The following is a 17,000-nucleotide window of genomic DNA, read 5'->3' as shown; positions in this document are numbered from 1 at the left end:
AGGAGGAGAGGCGGTGCGAACACTTTTCACTCCGCCATTTCTCGTCACGTCAAGGTGTCTTACTGCTTGAGGACGGATGAGCCATACACACTAGAGGCCGGAGGAAAATACGCCTGCAGGTTAAGCCGGCCCCAGGCTGTTCCATTCTCAAAAAACCCCGCGGGGAGAGCGCCGCGAGCCCCCACCTGGGCTGCGGCGTCGCACCAGCCAGCTCCCCTGAACTCTAGCCTCCCGCACCCCAAAGGCCTGAGCGCGGGGTAGGGGGACGGGACAAATTAATACCAAGTCCCCCTCGGGGACCCGGGGTTAAAATGGCGAAGCGCAGGGGCGGGGGAAAGGGCGGCGCTCGCGATCCGGCGCTCGCTGGTCCTCCGGGCTCGCGGAGTAGCCGCGGTGGGCGACGCCGCGCAACCGCGACCAGCACTCTGCTCCGCCATCTTCTTCGAGTCACCCGGCCTCCCCCCGCGGCCGCGCTAGCTTCGCGCTTCCCTTCCGGCCGCTGACAGAGATCCGGGCTGGGCGGGGTGGGCGAGCGCGCGGAGGGGGTGGACCGAGGGCGGGGAGGCTCGACGGAAGAGGAAAGGGAGGGCGGCGAGCTGGCCGCGGCGGGGTGTGGGGCGTGCGGCGTGTGTGCGGAGGGGGAGGTGGGAGGGCGGGAGGCGAAAAGAGGGAGGAGGCGGAGGAATGAGAGCGCGAGGCGCTTCTCGTCGGCTCCTTCGCCCGGACGGAAAGAGCCGAGCGCAACCCGAACGCTCTATTAAAATGGCGGCGGCGTCGGCGGTGGCCGCGGCGTCTGGTCGGTGAAGTGACTCTGCTGCTTCTCTCCCCACCCGCCCCCTCCCTCCCTCTCCCCTCCCCCCGTCCTTCCCCCCCTTCCCCGCCGCCGGCGCCTCAGCGCCCCTCCGGCCTGCGCACCTCCCCTCGCCCCCCTCCTCTCCCCCGCCCGCTCCGGGGACCGCCGGCCCCCTCCCCCATTCTCCTGCTCCCCGCCCCGTCCCCGCCGCCGCCCGCCCTCGTCGCCTCCCCGCCCCGCCGGCCGGCCGGCCCCCTCCTCCGCCTCTCTCCCCTCCCCCCCGCCGGTTGGGATCAGTCAGTGCGATCCGAAGCGGGGGAGGGGGGGGGCGGCGGCCGAACGATGTGCGAGAACTGCGCAGACCTGGTGGAGGTGTTAAATGAAAGTAAGTAGCCGCGGCGGCGGCCTGTCGGGGTGCACAGTTTGGGGTCCCCGCGCCGCTCTCCGGCCTCCCCGAGCTGCCTTGGCCTGCGGGAGGCGACGGCCGAGCCGGGCGGCTTGCGGGCCTAGCGCCCCGGGAAGGTGCGCGGTGGCGCGGCCGCCGCGGCGCCTCGGGCCCAGTCCGGCCCGGTTACCTGGGCGCCCGAGAGGGGGCCGTCGCGGAGCTCCGGCCAGGCCGGGCCTCAGCGGTCTCCGCTCTCGGAAAGTTTCCTCATTACAGGTGTCAATTAACGTAGGCACTAATGAGCCTTCGCCTCCTTCGCCCTGCCGGGAAGGTGAGGGGAGGTGGGGTCCGAGGACGAGGCTCTCCTGTGTAGTCCGAACCCTTCGACCCTCCGGCCGCCCTCTTTGATTTTCAGCGTGCTGCCTAGGCCTCTTACCTGCTAATTTTCATTAAACTCCCTGCTAGGTGGTTGGTGGTTTTCCCGTCTCTTGGGGGGTGTGTGGGTTGTATTAAACCTTTCTGACCTTAAATAGCTGAAAATGATCTGATAGTGATGACTGGAGCCTTTATACCTATTAAAAAATTAGTTAATGATGTTTCTTGTTAGTGTACCATTCGTCGTTTTAATGGTAAATTCTGTTCTCTTAAGGAGAGCACTGTACTACAGGTACCATCCCGGGATAGTCGTGGCCTGTCTCCTGGAATGAAAGGCCTTATTCCGTATGCTTTTATTACAGAGCGTGCACTGCTCTTTTCTAGTTAGATTCCTTTCATTTTACTCCAGACCCTTGTAAGACGGTATTTTAGCTTAAAGAAACAAGACGTATTGCAAACTATTTCTGTGCCCAAAGGCCTAGTTGGACGAGGTGAATTACATAAAAGATTAACTTACAAAAAGTTGATTGTTGAGAAAATGCTCACTTACGAACACCTTTTGTGGGTTTTGGATTTGTGTTTTGTGTGTGGTATTTCGAAAGACTTCCAAATTGTCTATTTTCTAATACGATTCTTAAAAACAATTGATTATAAAGTGTGTAGTCTTGTTTGTGTTTGAATTTTACTTTAATGACCAAAGGCAATAATAAAAGTGGAAGGGTTCTAGTTTACTTTCAACTCTGTATTTACTTCCTGACAGGTGGAAGCAGGCTTTTGCACAAATTCAAACTATACAGTATTTGTGTCATTCCAAAGTTTCCTAGAATTTTAAGGTTATTTGTATTTATTTTGAGGTACTTTTATTTTTGGTGTAGGTGGTTTATGAAATGATAAACTTAATTCCTTAGTACTTATTTCAGTGAACTCTATTTTAAATGTCTCAAATGTCAGTTGTGTGATTATGGCTTGGCTTTTCTGAAACTGGAAAATGAATAGCTTTGCTATCTTATATATTAGGAGAAAACTGCTTTTAATAGTTTTGTTGGTGTTTAAAAATTATTTTAAACCTAACTATGACAATTAATTTTAAGCATAGTATCTAAAGAAACTAAAGTTTGATAATCCTTATTACCTTTTGAAAAGAGACATAATGAAGGGTTCTATTGAAGGTTATTTGGGAAACCCCTATAACTTTGTCTAGAAGCACTCAAAAATGCAATCGATTTATGGAGTTAGAAATTCAGCTTTTGTTACCTTTAATTAAATATGGTTAATTGAACCAGGTTCACAAAATCTGGCCATGCACACCCTTTAAGCAACCTGTTTTAATGAACAGATAAGAAGGATTTTCTGTTTGTGTATAAGCCAGTGGTCTCGAAAAATACTTTGTTTCTTAATATTTCCTATAAAGCTCAGTTTAAAAATTTGCCCTTTAAACTCTAATCTGACAATGAAGCTTCCTTAAAAAGAAATTACTTCAGTAATTTTATTTGTAGGTTATACCAAGCTATGACTAGTTGCTTCTCCACTGCCCCCGCCCCCAGTTCTTTTACAGTTGTTTTCATTTTCCCTTTGTGTAGTTCCTGTATCTCAAACATAAGATGCTCACGTTCCCTGAGAGCAGAGGGTATTACTATATCTCATTATGGTAACACTTATCCATGACTGGGTTGGAGCATAATGGCTGGAACTTGATAAAACTTGTTGTATTAAAGTAGTTTATAAATCTTTCTTGTCATCTCACAATAATTATATATTAAGTCTGTCCTTTTTTCCCCATAGGTTGTGCAAAGATGAGCATCAATTCGTCCTTGATTAGAAATTCAGAGTTAAAGTCCCAAAATAATGTGCTCAGAATCCATCTTTCAATATTACTCCCCATAACAATTTAACCAAGAGAAGAAATAAAATTAGTATATCTTTAGGTGGTGTGTTGGATAGAATTAAAATACCAAAAACTTATTTCTTGTCAAATTTACAAACACTGATCAAACCTAAAGAAGTCTTCCTTGACACACCAGTAAGTGTATAATCTAAAAATTTTGTGTTTTAAATGAAAAGGTAGACATGATATGGATAGTATAGCTTTATATCTGATATGCTCAGAGTTTTGATAAGGTTAAGGACTTCCTATGAAACGTTTATTTTAAAATCTGGCAGAATGTAATGTAGTTAAACTAAAAACTGATGACAGAAGATAGTGAATAGCTTCCTTTGTCATCAGTTTTTGATGAGAATATTAATATTAACAGTTATACCTCTAGTCTTGCTGAGAATCTGAAGCTCTCAGCATAGAAACATATGCAGGTATTCAGACACAGTACAGTTTTGCCTGTAGGTTAAGGGCCCATTGAAGCGTGTCCATGGAACCAGGCTAAGGACACGGTAATAAGGACCTCCTTATACCCTTTTTAGTAGTTTTGACAGGTATCTTAAAACTTGAAATTACATTTGAAAATAGCATTTGGCTTTAATGTTAGAATAACCAGTTTCAACAGTACTAACATATTTGGGTTTTCATATTTTTTTCAATGCTTTGTTTTTAATAAGGAAGATGTTTTAAAATGTGGACTGTATTGAGTGAACTTTGCACCTATCAGTTTGTGGGGTTGCATTCAGTTTAGGAAATAATTTTAAGTTTATATTCCTTTGCTTGTTCTGTTGACTTTGTATATTTGCTACTTTTATAGCTACCTTTGTGAGCTAGTTTACTAAATCTAAAAGCATTTCTGGATGTTGAGAAGCTGGAGGCCTGAAATTATGCTTTGGGCCATCAGCGTTGCTAGCTCAACTAGTAAATTGAGGTCACTGTTTGCCTTGGTGGGGTAAATTTCTCGAGAGCAGAGTGAAAATGGCTTTAAATGTACATCCATCTTTTAAACCATTTGTATGTTGTGGATTTTACTCTGTGTGTTAGTGAATTAACCCTTTATGAAATGTTTTAAATGGACAATTCATTTGTCGTTCCTAACTATCCTTTGTGATAGGCAGGAGCAAATATTAGTATCTCTCTTTTTTTTTTTTTGGCCTTGCTGTGCAGCTTGCGGGATCTTAGTTCCCCCACCAGGAATTGAACCTGGGCCCACCGCAGTGAAAGCGCAGGGTCCTAACCACTGGGCCACCAGGAAATTCCCTAGTATCTCAATTTTAAATGTGAAAACACTGAACCTCAGAAAGGTTAAGTGGTTTGCTAAAAATCACCTGTCACCTGCTTAGTTAGTAGTCACATCTAAGCTAGAACTCAAGATACTCCATCAGAATTTGCATTTTTATTTTTAAAGTATACTTTATTGAGCCATTTGTGTTGGGAACTTTTTCCATTCTTTGAGGTAGGTACTTTATCACCCTTTTTAGATAAGAGAACCAAGACTTAGAGTTTACATAAGTTGCTTAGAGTCACATGACTTTATTTGGTGGAGTCAGGATTTGCACGGGACTTAATCTCACGTCTTCTAGAAGCCCATGCTCTTTAACCATCATGCTGTGCTGTATAAACTTTATGATGATCTATTCAAATGGAAGACATTATGAGTACACTGAATGGCAAAGTAAAAAATTACTAAATTTTTATGTGTTTTCACAAATTTGGGCATAATTCTGTGGTAATTGAAGAAAGAATTTAAAAGTGGTGGTAGAGACATTGCTTTGGGAAAGATCCCTGGTGTTCACCTTACTTGCTACAAGTAGTAAATTCTTCCTTCTTCTAAAAGAAAAAAAAATAATAATAAAAGTGGTGGTAAATGTAGCTGAATGGGAATGTCTTAATATATCTTAATGTTGTTAGCAATGAGCTCTTTAGTAAACTACACGTTTCTGGGGTTTTTAAAAATATAAGTATATAGGCATGAAATAATCATTAGTAACATAACATTTTTTGATAGACATTTAATTCTGAAATTTGAACTGATTCTTAAAATTGGAAATTTGATTTTACTACAGTACGAAGTACCAAATTACCAAAATTTTTAATTTGGTAAATTAATCTTGCTAAGAATATATACTCTTAAAACAGTTACTATTTGAAGTACTATTTTTCAAAGATCATAATACAATTTCAACTCATATATTTGTAAAGTCACTTATAAACCATAAAGCACTACAGTGTGTAGTAGATTTTTAATAGCAGACTGTTTGCATTGTCAGTGATAGCTATTGATAGCTAGGTTTAGCACTATATTCATGAAACGTGTTAATGTTTCTTATATGTTTAATAATGGGGCTTCCCTGGTGACGCAGTGGTTAAGAGTCCGCCTGCTAATGCAGGGGACACAGGTTTGAGCCCTGGTCTGGGAATATCCCACATGCTGCGGAGCAACTAAGCCCATGTGCCACAACTACTGAGCCTGCTCTCTAGAGCCCGCGAGCCACAATTATTGAAGCCTGTGCACCTAGAGCCTGTGCTCTGCAACAAGAGAAGCCACCGCAATGAGAAGCCCGCGCACTGCAACTAAATAAAGCCTGCGCGCAGCAACGAAGACCCAAGGCAGCCAAACATAAATAAATAAATAAATAAATAAATAAATAAATAAATAAATAAATTTTAAAAAAAGTACTTAAATTACAGACCATCCCCTCGCCCCCCCCCCTTTTTTTTAATAGACAACAGCCTCCCTTTCTGGATGCTGAATTCCTTAAAGTCAGGGGTCATATTTTGTTTCTTCTTTTCCCAGTACTAATATAGTGCCTTGTAGAGAGTAGGTGCCTTGTGAATAGTTAATGAAGAGTTTTTGTGGAAGAATATGAGTGCCTAGGCTCAGTGTTCTTGGGCCTATTGTCAGTAGTGATTTAGATATGAGAGTTTGTGGATGAATGATCCTGAAGGTGCAGATTATATTACATATATTGCTTATTCATAAATCAGTAGGTATGTACTTATAAAAAGTATCCACCCTAACCAACTGTGTTCTAATTTAAAAAAAAAATTTATTTATTTATTTATTTATAGCTGTGTTGGGTCTTCGTTGCTGCACGTGGGCTTTCTCTAGTTGCGGCGAGCAGTGGGTGGCTCTTTGTTGTGCTGTGCAGGCTTCTCATTGCGGTGGCTTCTCTTGTTGCGGAGCATGGGCTCTATGCGCCCGGGCTTCAGTAGTTGTGACATGTGGGCTCATTAATTGCGGCTCACAGGCTCTAGAGCGCAGGCTTAAGTAGTTGTGGCGCATTGGCTTAGTTGCTCTGTGGCATGTGGGATCTTCCCGGATCAGGGCTCGAACCCGTTTCCCCTGCATTGGCAGGTGGATTCTTAAACACTGCACCACCAGGGAAGTCCAATATGTTCTAAATTAATAGATAATGCAAAAAGGCAAAAATTTTTCTATATAGGTGGTGAGATTTGAGTCTGTGGGATGAAATTTCACTAAATTACATTTTTATTTATTTATTTATTTATTTATTTATGTATGGCTGTATTAGGTCTTCATTGTGTTGTGTGGGCTTCTCATTGCGGTGGCTTCTCTTGTTGTGGAGCACAGGCTCTAGGCCTGCGGGCTTCAGTAGTTGTGGCACGTGGGCTCAGTAGTTGTGGCTTGTGGGCTCTAGAGCACAGGCTCAGTAGTTGTTGTGCACGGGCTTAGTTGCTCCATGGCATGTGGGATCTTCCCAGACCAGGGCTTGAACCCGTGTCGCCTGCATTGGTGGGTGGGTTCTTAAGCACTGTGCCACCAGGGAAGCCCACTAAATTACTTTTATTTAAGATTTTATATACCAGGAAAATAATTGGACTTTTAACCTTTTAATGTTATTAATACCTGTTAATGTTATTTTTCTCTTAAATTCCATAGAAATTAAAAAGTCTCCAAATGTAGGTTACTCAGTTAATTGAGAACTGATGTAGGATACTCATTGTCTCCTCTTGCACCTTTTTAAAAAAAATTTATTTATTTATTTTATTTATTTATTTTTGGCTGCGTTGGTTCTTCGTTGCTGTGCATGGACTTTCTCTAGTTGCAGTGAGCAGGGGCTACTCTTCGTTGAGGTGTGCTGGCTTCTCATTGTGGTGGCTTCTGTTGCGGAGCATGGGCTCTAGGCACGCCGGCTGCAGTAGTTGTGGCATGTGGGCTTAGTAGTTATGGCTCGCTGGCTCTAGAGCGCAGGTTCAGTAGTTGTGGCACACGGGCTTAGTTGCTCCATGGCATGTGGGATCTTCCTGGATCAGGGCTCAAACCCATGTCCCCTGCATTGGCAGGTGGATTCTTAACCACTTCGCCACCAGGGAAGCCCATTCTCTTGCACTTTTTTTTTTTTTTTTTTTTACTACAGAAGAGACAGGTTTCTCTTCCTGCCCTGGCTATAACCTCTTCTAGGGACCTTCTAGTTTACATCCCCTGAAAGGCCTTTCTCCCTAACCATCGCTGATTGGATTCCAAATAGACTTCTGACCTGGTGGATTGGTGGGACTCTTGTCCATCAATCAGATTTTTTCCTCTCAGAACGTTTGAACTAAAGAGCCAGGTAAGGCTTCCCTGGTGGCACAGTGGTTAAGAATCCGCCTGCCATTGCAGGGGACACGGGTTCGAGCCCTGGTCTGGGAAGATCCCAGATGCTGTGGGGCAACTAAGCCCGTGCGCCGCAACTACTGAGCCTGTGCTCTAGAGCCCGTGTGCCGCAACTACTGAAGCCCGCGCGCCTAGAGCCCTTGCTCCTCAACAAGAGAAGCCACCGCAGTGAGAACCCTGCACACCTCAAGGAAGAGTAGCCCCCGCTGGGCGCAACTAGAGAAAGCCCTCGCACAGCAACGAAGACCCAACACAGCCAAAACTAAATAAATTAAAAAAAAAAAAAAAAAAAACAAACTCCCCACAGACAAAAGCAGATGATTATAGGAACAAGGTAAAAAGAATGTAGACAGATTATGATGATAAAAAGTAAATAAATAAATAAAAATAAAGAGCCAGGTAACTACGAGTAGCTGAACTAGAGTGAGTGCTTTGGCAAGCTGATGTGAAGGAGCAGAAACACGGAGCAAGTGGAGGAGACTATTTGCAGAAGAGAATTGGGGCAAATTTTTGGAAATAGTTGATATTGAAGCTCTATAAAGAGACAGAAGTTAATACCCTCTTGGCTTTCTTTTCTATTTATTTGGCTGCACTAGGTCTTAGTTGTGGCAGGCTCCTTAGTTGTGGCTCCAGGGCTCCTTTAGTTGTGGCATGCATGTGGGATCTAGTTCCCTGACCAGGGATCACACCCGGACCCCCTACATTGGGAGTGTGGAGTCTTATCCACTGTGCCACCAGGGAAGTTCCCCTGGTGGCTTTCTTCGCGGGCCTCTCACTGTTGTGGCCTCTCCCGTTTCGGAGCACAGGCTCTGGACACGCAGGCTCAGCAGCCATGGCTCACGGGCCTAGCCGCTCCACGGCATGTGGGATCCTCCCTGACCAGGGCACGAACCCATGTCCCCTGCATCGGCAGGCAGACTCTCAACCACTGCGCCACCAGGGAAGCCCAGCCCCCTGGTGGCTTTCTGATACTGAAGCTAGTGCTCCTATTTAGCTGTCTCCCCTGTACATACCATTTGAGTTAATGTGCAACCAGAAGAGTTTTGATTCAAGTATTGCCCCATGATGAGCTCTCCTGTATTAGAAATTAGGTGTAATCTTTAGCTGTGAGTGCTTCATTATAATCTGGCTTACTTTCTTGGAACATGTTGGGCAGGTGTCATCTGTGGTGTTTGGTGGCAGGAAAAAACTTAAGAACCTCTATTGTTGCTTACTCATCTCTCTACCAGTGTGTTTAGTCTTTTTGAAGAGAATAAAAGTAGCTTTGTTGTTTTTCATTCTAAAAAGGATACCTGCTTTTTTAGAAAAAAATCAAATAGTGCAGAAAATAATAAAGAAAATTACGATAACCGAAACTCTGTTTACCAAAGAAATCGTTCATGTTTTGGTAAACATCTCTTAAGTCATTCTTTTCTCTCTTTCCTCAGATACACTGTTTGGTGTAAATAAACTGATTACATGTTACTCTATTATTATTATTATTTTTAAAAATAAATAAATTTATTTATTTATTTTTGGCTGAGTTGGGTCTTTGCTGCTGCCCGCGGGTTTTCTCTAGTTGTGGCGAGCAGGGGCCACTCTTCGTTGCAGTGCGCGGGCTTCTTATTGTGGCGGCTTCTCTTGTTGTGGAGCACGGGCTCTAGGTGTGCAGGCTTCAGTAGTTGTGGCTCGCTCTGGAGTGCACCCTTAGTAGTTGGGGTGCATGGGCTTATTAGTTGCTCCATGTCATGTGGGATCTTCCCGGACCAGGGCTCGAACCTGTGTCCCCTGCATTGGCAGGCGGATTCTTAACCACTGCACCACCAGGGAAGTCCTTATATTATTTTTATTAATAAGATGTAGCTACCTTTCCATGTTAATATGAACTTACATTATCTTTTTTTTTTTTTTTTTTTTTTTTGCGGTACACGGGCCTCTCACTGTTGTGGCCTCTCCCGTTGCGGAGCACAGGCTCTGGACGAGCAGGCTCAGTGGCCATGGCTCACGGGCCCAGCTGCTCCGCAGCATGTGGGATCTTCCCGGACCGGGGCACGAACCCGTGTCCCCTGCATCGGCAGGTGGACTCTCAGTCACTGCGCCACCAGGGAAGCCCTACATTATCATTTTTAATGGCTTTAATGTAGTATTCCATTACTTGGTCATACTGTAACTTAATCAGTCCTCTAATGATGGGCATTTGGGTTGTTATATGACTTTGTAATTGTCTGATTATCACCTTGAATATAGCCTCTGAAATCACATTGCTGAGTAGTTCATGCAGCATATCTGGAAGGAAATCTGGCAATATGATAAAACTTTTTAAAAATTATCCTTCCAACATTAGAGCATGAGTGTAAAGCCTTCATAATCTTAAAGTGTTTATTTTGACTCTCATGAGGTCTGTGGGGCTGTTTTAGCAATGTATTGGTTCTAAACCACCATAAGACAAATTTGGAAAGGACTTTTTATTCTGGGTAACTTTGCTGCCAGACTCATGAACTTTATTCTGATTATTGAGAAGGGCTCAGTAACTAGTGATGAATGTAGAAGTATAAGAGCAGTAGTAAGAGCACTAACTCAGAATAAATTGAGACATGAAAATGCTTAAGACAATAGAGCTTTTTTTTTTTTTGAAGATGTTGGGGGTAGGAGTTTATTAATTAATTAATTTTGCTGTGTTGGGTCTTCGTTTCTGTGCGAGGGCTTTCTCTAGCTGTGGCAAGCGGGGGCCACTCTTCATCGCAGTGCGCGGGCCTCTCACTATCGCGGCCTCTCTTGTTGCGGAGCACAGGCTCCAGACGCGCAGGCTCAGTAGTTGTGGCTCATGGGCCTAGTTGCTCCGCGGCATGTGGGATCCTCCCAGACCAGGGCTCGAACCCGTGTCCCCTGCATTAGCAGGCAGATTCTCAACCACTGCGCCACCAGGGAAGCCCCAGACAATAGAGCTTTTGAAGTTGTGTTCAAAGTAAGATAAATAAGGGGATAGTGGACCCGCTGCTTGGGTGGGTATATTAGAGGGTGGTGATCAGCAGAATGTTGTTTTACTATAATAATTTTTCCGTTTTCCCTTCTAAGAGGAATCCGCAAACCCTCAGGATAAATCATACATTAAGAGGGACTCTAACCTGTAGATTGGTAAGGAATAATGAGAGCTTTATTAGTAGTGTTAAGAGTTAAAAATCTTCAGGAATGGCAGATTCTTTTCAGCGAAGGGGATAGAGCTTTGTTTGTGTGTGATTATGAACCTTTAGCTTATTAAATCTCTAGAAAAGCAGAAATTGGCAGGTATTATTTTGGAAGCTATAAGAGAAACTTGCCACTATTAAATAATCAAGCACTTACTAAAGAGTGAAAGGATAGTAAAAAATTGATGTGGGGCTTCCCTGGTGGCGCAGTGGTTGAGAGTCCGCCTGCCGATGCAAGGGACACGGGTTCGTGCCCCGGTCCGGGAGGATCCCACATGCCGCGGAGAGGCTGTGCCCGTGAGCCATGGCCGCTGAGCCTGCGCGTCTGGAGCCTGTGCTCCGCAATGGGAGAGGCCACAGCAGTGAGAGGCCCGCGTACCGGAAAAAAAAAAAAAAAATTGATGTGGGGGGCTTCCCTGGTGGCGCAGTGGTTGAGAATCCGCCTGCTAATGCAGGGGACACGGGTTCGAGCCCTGGTCTGGGAGGATCCCACATGCTGCAGAGCGACTAGGCCCGTGAGCCACAACTACTGAGCCTGCGCGTCTGGAGCCTGTGCTCCGCAACAAGAGAGGCCGCGATAGTGAGAGGCCTGCGCACCGCGATGAAGAGTGGCCCCCGCTTGCCACAACTAGAGAAAGCCCTCGCACAGAAACGAAGACCCAACACAGCAAAAATAAATTAATTAATAAACTCCTACCCCCAACATCTTAAAAAAAAGTGCACATATAGGTCCATTACCTCACGACTTTAAAAAAAAAAAATTGATGTGGCAGTGGTAACTTATGTTAAACCAATCTCATTTTATTTTGATATAGAAGTAAATATGGTAAAACATGGAACTATCACTATAGATATGACATATTTTGATTACATGAAGGCACTTGATAGAATCTGAAGCTATCCTTGTGAAAGAAATGAGGTGTTTTTTTGGTCAACTTTGAGGGACATCACTGATGGCAAGCCATAGAATCTTGTCCTTAGTTCTTTCTTCTTCAAGATTTATAGTAATGAGCCTCAGTTTTTAAACTATTCCTTGGAGTGGCATTGTCCCTATTTCAGGGGAGTGAGGGTGACTTTGGAATCTGTTTCAGGATGAAAAGCTCATTTTGATCTGTTTTGTAAATTGGGGTTCCATGTAAGATTTTTTTTGGGGGGAGCAAAGGGTGTAGCTGCTTTATAAATAAGCTTGAAAACCGTTAACAATGTTGGTGCTGAAAAAGCCAGCACAGGATGAAACTGTTTTCAAGTATTATAGGTAGTAGTGCAGTGCTTATGCAGTTGGAGTACTGTGTTGAATTATATACAACACATTGACAATCAGCTTCTGAAGCTAAAATTTGAATACTGTGCAGTTCCACATATCTTCATGGCACTTCATAAAAATCATGAGAAATAGAATGATTTGGCCAAGGTTACACAGCTAGTTAAGTAGCAGAGCTTGGACTAGAATTTAGTTCTTATTCCTACTCAGTATACTTTTCTCTAACCATGCTGTTTTGTTTTTGTTTTTTTAAAGAGGAATTTGACTTCGGGAGTTGGGAAACTCATGAAAAACAAAGGGACTATAGAGAGATTAATTCTGGCTAAAGTGGATTAGGCAAGGTTTCAAGGAAAGTGGAAGATGAACTGGGCCTTTAACTGGTTGGAATAGTTACTGGGAATGAGGGGAGTGGACTAGCTTACCACAATTTGTGCGACTCTGCATGACATAGGTAGGCACTGCTAACCTCATCCCCTTGCTTGCTTTGTTTTCTTTCAGGGATGTTCTTTACTGCCATTGAGCCTTTATTTTTCCCTGGAACTTAATCACCTTTCTATGCTTTTAGTTTTTCAGAGAGGCCTTTATTAAACATCCAGTCTAAAGTAGTTCAAGTTCTTATCCTTCATAGCACTTACAACAGTTTAAACGATTTTTATTATTTATTTATTTATTTTATTTATTTATTTGGTTGTGCTGGCTCCTTAGTTGTGGCATGCGAACTCAGTTGTGGCATGCATGTGGGATCTAGTTCCCTGACCAGGGTTCGAACCCGGGCCCCCTACATTGGGAGTGTGGAGTCTTAACCACTGCGCCACCAGGGAAGTCCCCACTTACCAGAGTTTAGAATTATGTATTTATTTTTATTTACTTGTTTAATGTCTTTTTAGTTTTTATTTTTATTTTTTTTGGCTGCACCGTGTGGCTTGCGGGATCTTAGCTCCCTGATCAGGGATTGAATCCTCGCCCTCAGCAGTGAACATGCAGAGTCCTAACCGCTGGACCACCAGGGAATTCCCTTTAATGTCTTTTTATTATACAAGGTTACAAGGTCTGTGATTGTGACTAGCTTACATTAACTGAGTTTCGCAGTGCCTACACATACTAGGATCAATATGTATCTGCTAAAATATCTGAAAAATCTTAAGATCACTGGAGGTGGTTAATGGAAGATGAGGGTAGGCTGGATGTGGTAGTTTTTCCTGTTTTCTCAAATTTTGGGGACATTTCAAGTACTGTCAATCCTTGCTTTTGTGATGTCTTGCTCAGCACCCCCCTTCATAAAAAGATGCTTCATTGATTAAAAAAAAAACCCTCATTTTGTTAAGTTGTGTTTTGTTTTTGTTTTTTTTCTCTGAATGTCCCTTGAGATTAACCCTTATGGATTAAAAATCTAAGATTGGGAATTAGTTTTTGAACCCAAGTTAGGACTCTGTTGCAAGAACCAGAAAGAACACCCCATTTGGCAGAAAGAAAAAGGAGTTTTTTATTTTATTTTTAATTAAAAAAATTTTTATTTGTTCATTTTTGGCTGCGTTGGGTCTTAGTTGCTGTGCGTGGGCTTTCTCTAGTTGTGGCGAGCGGGGGCTACTCTTCATTGCGGTGCACGGGCTTCTCATTGCGGTGGCTTCTCTTGTTGTGGAGCACAGGCTCTAGGCGTGCGGGCTTCAGTACTTGTGACGCACGGCCTCAGTAGTTGTGGCTCGCAGGCTCTAGAGCGCAGGCTCAGTAGTTGTGACGCACGGGCTTAGTTGCTCCGCGGCATGTGGGATCTTCCCGGACCAGCGCTCGAACCCGTGTCCCCTGCATTGGCAGGCGGATTAACCACCACGCCACCAGGGAAGTCCCGAAAAAGGAGTTTTTTAAAAGCCGTAACTGAGCAGTGCAGGTGTGTGCTATGTTCTGGTGTGGTCTACTCTTTTTTTGTTTGTTTGATTTTGTCTTTTAATTGAAGTATAGTTGATTTACAGTGTTGTGTTAATTTCTCCTGTACAGTGAAGTGATTCAGTTATACATGTATATACATTCTTTTTTATATTCTTTTCCCATTATGGTTTGTCACAGGATATTGAATATAGTTCCTTGTGCTATACAGTAGGACCTTGCTGTTTATCCATTCTATATATAATAGTTTGCATCTACTAACCCCGAACTCCCGGTCCATCCCTCCCCCCCCCACCTTGGTAACCACAAGTATGTTCTCTATGACTGTGAGTCTGTTTCTGTTCTGTAGGTAGGTTTATTTGTGTCATATTTTAGATTCCACATATAAGCGATATCATATGGTATTTGTCTTTTTCTTTCTGACTTGCTTGGCTAAGTATGATGAGCCCTGGGTCCATCCATGTTGCTGCAAATGGCATTATTTCATTCTTTTTTATGGCTGAGGTGTATTCTATTGTATATGCATACCACATCTTCTTTATCTATTCGTCTGTTGATGGACATTTACATTGTCCCATATCTTGGCTATTGTGAATAGTGCTGCTGTGAACATAAGGGTGCGTGTATCTTTTTGAATTAGTTTTGTCCGGATATATGCCCAGGAGTGGGATTGCTGGATCATATGGTAGTTCTAGTTTTAGTTTTTTTAAAAAATAAATTTATTTACTTTATTTATTTTTGGCTGCATTGGGTCTTCGTTGCTGCGCACGGGCTTTCTCTAGTTGTGGCGAGCAGGGACTGCTCTTCGTTGTGGTGTGTGGGCTTCTCATTGCAGTGGCTTCTCTTGTTGCGGAGCACGGGCTCTAGGCATGTGGGCTTCAGTAGTTGTGGCACGTGGGCTCAGTAGTTGTGGCTCGTGGGCTCTAGAGCACAGGCTCAGTAGTTGTGGTGCACGGGCTTAGTTGCTTTGCGGCATGTGGGATCTTCTGGACGAAGGCGCTTACCCGTGGCCCCTGCATTGGCGGGCGGATTCTTAACCACTGTGCCACCAGGGAAGCCCCTATTTTTAGTTTTTTGAGGAACTTCCATACTGTTTTCCATAGTGGCTGAACCAATTTACATTCCCACCCACAGTGTAGGAGGGTTCCTTTTCTCCTAGTGTGGTCTACTCTTAATCTGCAGATTCATAACATTATCAAGACTTCATTTCTCTGTGGCTTGCTCTGCTGTGCTTCCTTGGTTTTGACCTTAGTTTGGCCCTTCTCAGAGTAGCAGAAATGGCTACTGCACACCATTTTTATACCACACTGTTTGCAAATCACATGTTTATGCTACGCAGAGCAAAAAAGAGAGAATCTCTTCTGAAACCTACTGTACAAGAACAAGGAAGCTGCTTTTTCCAAAACCTGGCTAGCAGATGGTGCTTCATAGATCATTGGCCCATGTTTTTATCATGGGCCTTATTCCTGAAGTAGAGTTCAAAGAGGATGGATTTTGGTTGGCTTAAACTGATGACCTGTTCCTGAAGCTGATCCCACCAAACCTCATAGCTAAAAAATGGTAAGTGTTACCCCAAAAGAAATTTAGCATGTTGTGATTATGAAGAAGGTGAAGTTGTTTTTGGACAGCAAGCACACAGGTACCTAGTACACTGTGCTATACTGAAAACCTTTTTTTTTTTTTTTTTGGCAGTTTTGTAACTTTTTTTGACAGTCAACGGTTAGTTCTCATCCACATCAACTGTAAGTTTTTGAAAGTGGTGACAGGTATCTAGATAACCAATGTATAGAGTTTGTCTATTTATTTATTTATTTTATACGTGTATTTAAAAAATATTTATTTATTTAGGCTGCACTGGGTCTTAGTTGCGGCATGCGGGAGCTTAATTGTGGCATGCAGACTTCTTGGTTGTGGCATGCATGCGTGATCTAGTTCCCTGACCAAGGATCGAACCTGGGCCCCCTGCATTGGGAGCATGGAGTCTTACCAGGGAAGTCCATAGAGTTTGTTTATTGAATCTTCATCCTCATTGTGTTTTCTGGATATCCACACATGGATACAGTATGGGACATTCCTAATTCTTTGGCTCATACTGTTTTGTTGAGCATGGTGTTAGTGTGCACATCTGGAGATCCTGTTTTCTTAATGGCAGATTTCTGGATCTCTTTCAGTGCTTGAGGGGCACGCTTCTTGAAGCTGACTCTGGATGCACTTGTGAATGTTGGTGGTATATTCTCTGGTTGCTAACCAGAATGGTTGAGTGGCCTTCTTCTCTTCACCCTTTTTTGCAGGAGTCATTCTGCTGGGTCCAGTTTGGAAAATTGAAAACCATTTCTTTTTGTTTGTTTGCTTGCTTGTTTAAATTTCATTTATTTATTTATTTATTTTTGACTCTGTTGGGTCTTTGTTGCTGCTCGTGGGCTTTCTCTAGTTGTGGCGAGCAGGGGCCACTCTTTGTTGCGGTGCACAGGCTTCTCATTGCGGTGGCTTCCTTGTTGCGGAGCGTGGGCTTTTAGGTGCGCGGGCTTCCATAGTTGTGGCATGAGGGCTCAGTAGTTGTGGCTTGCAGGCTCTAGAGCTCAGGTTCAGTAGTTGTGGCGTACGGGCTTAGCTGCTCCACGTCATGTGAGATCTTCCTGGACCAGGGCTC

At 43.8% G+C, this 17,000-nt stretch overlaps 1 protein-coding gene across 3 annotated transcripts in view; it reads left to right on the top strand.

Annotated features, from left to right (window-relative positions):
* Positions 1-677: 677 nt before the first annotated feature.
* The window catches only part of USP34 (ubiquitin specific peptidase 34), a 237,332-nt gene continuing 221,009 nt past the window's right edge, over positions 678-17,000 (top strand). For all 3 annotated transcript variants that reach the window (XM_082643301.1, XM_082643302.1, XM_082643300.1), the window contains exon 1: positions 678-1,178. In XM_082643301.1, the coding sequence (XP_082499427.1) occupies positions 1,136-1,178 (43 nt within the window). In that variant the 5' untranslated portion in view covers positions 678-1,135. The remainder of the gene's footprint in view (positions 1,179-17,000) is intronic.

The sequence above is a fragment of the Mesoplodon mirus genome (genome assembly GCF_964341445.2).
Source record: "Mesoplodon mirus genome assembly, chromosome: 14".
NCBI classification, from domain to species: domain Eukaryota; kingdom Metazoa; phylum Chordata; class Mammalia; order Artiodactyla; family Ziphiidae; genus Mesoplodon; species Mesoplodon mirus.
The sequence above is the reverse complement of the archived record's forward strand: the minus strand, read 5'-3'. Positions and strand labels throughout refer to the sequence as shown.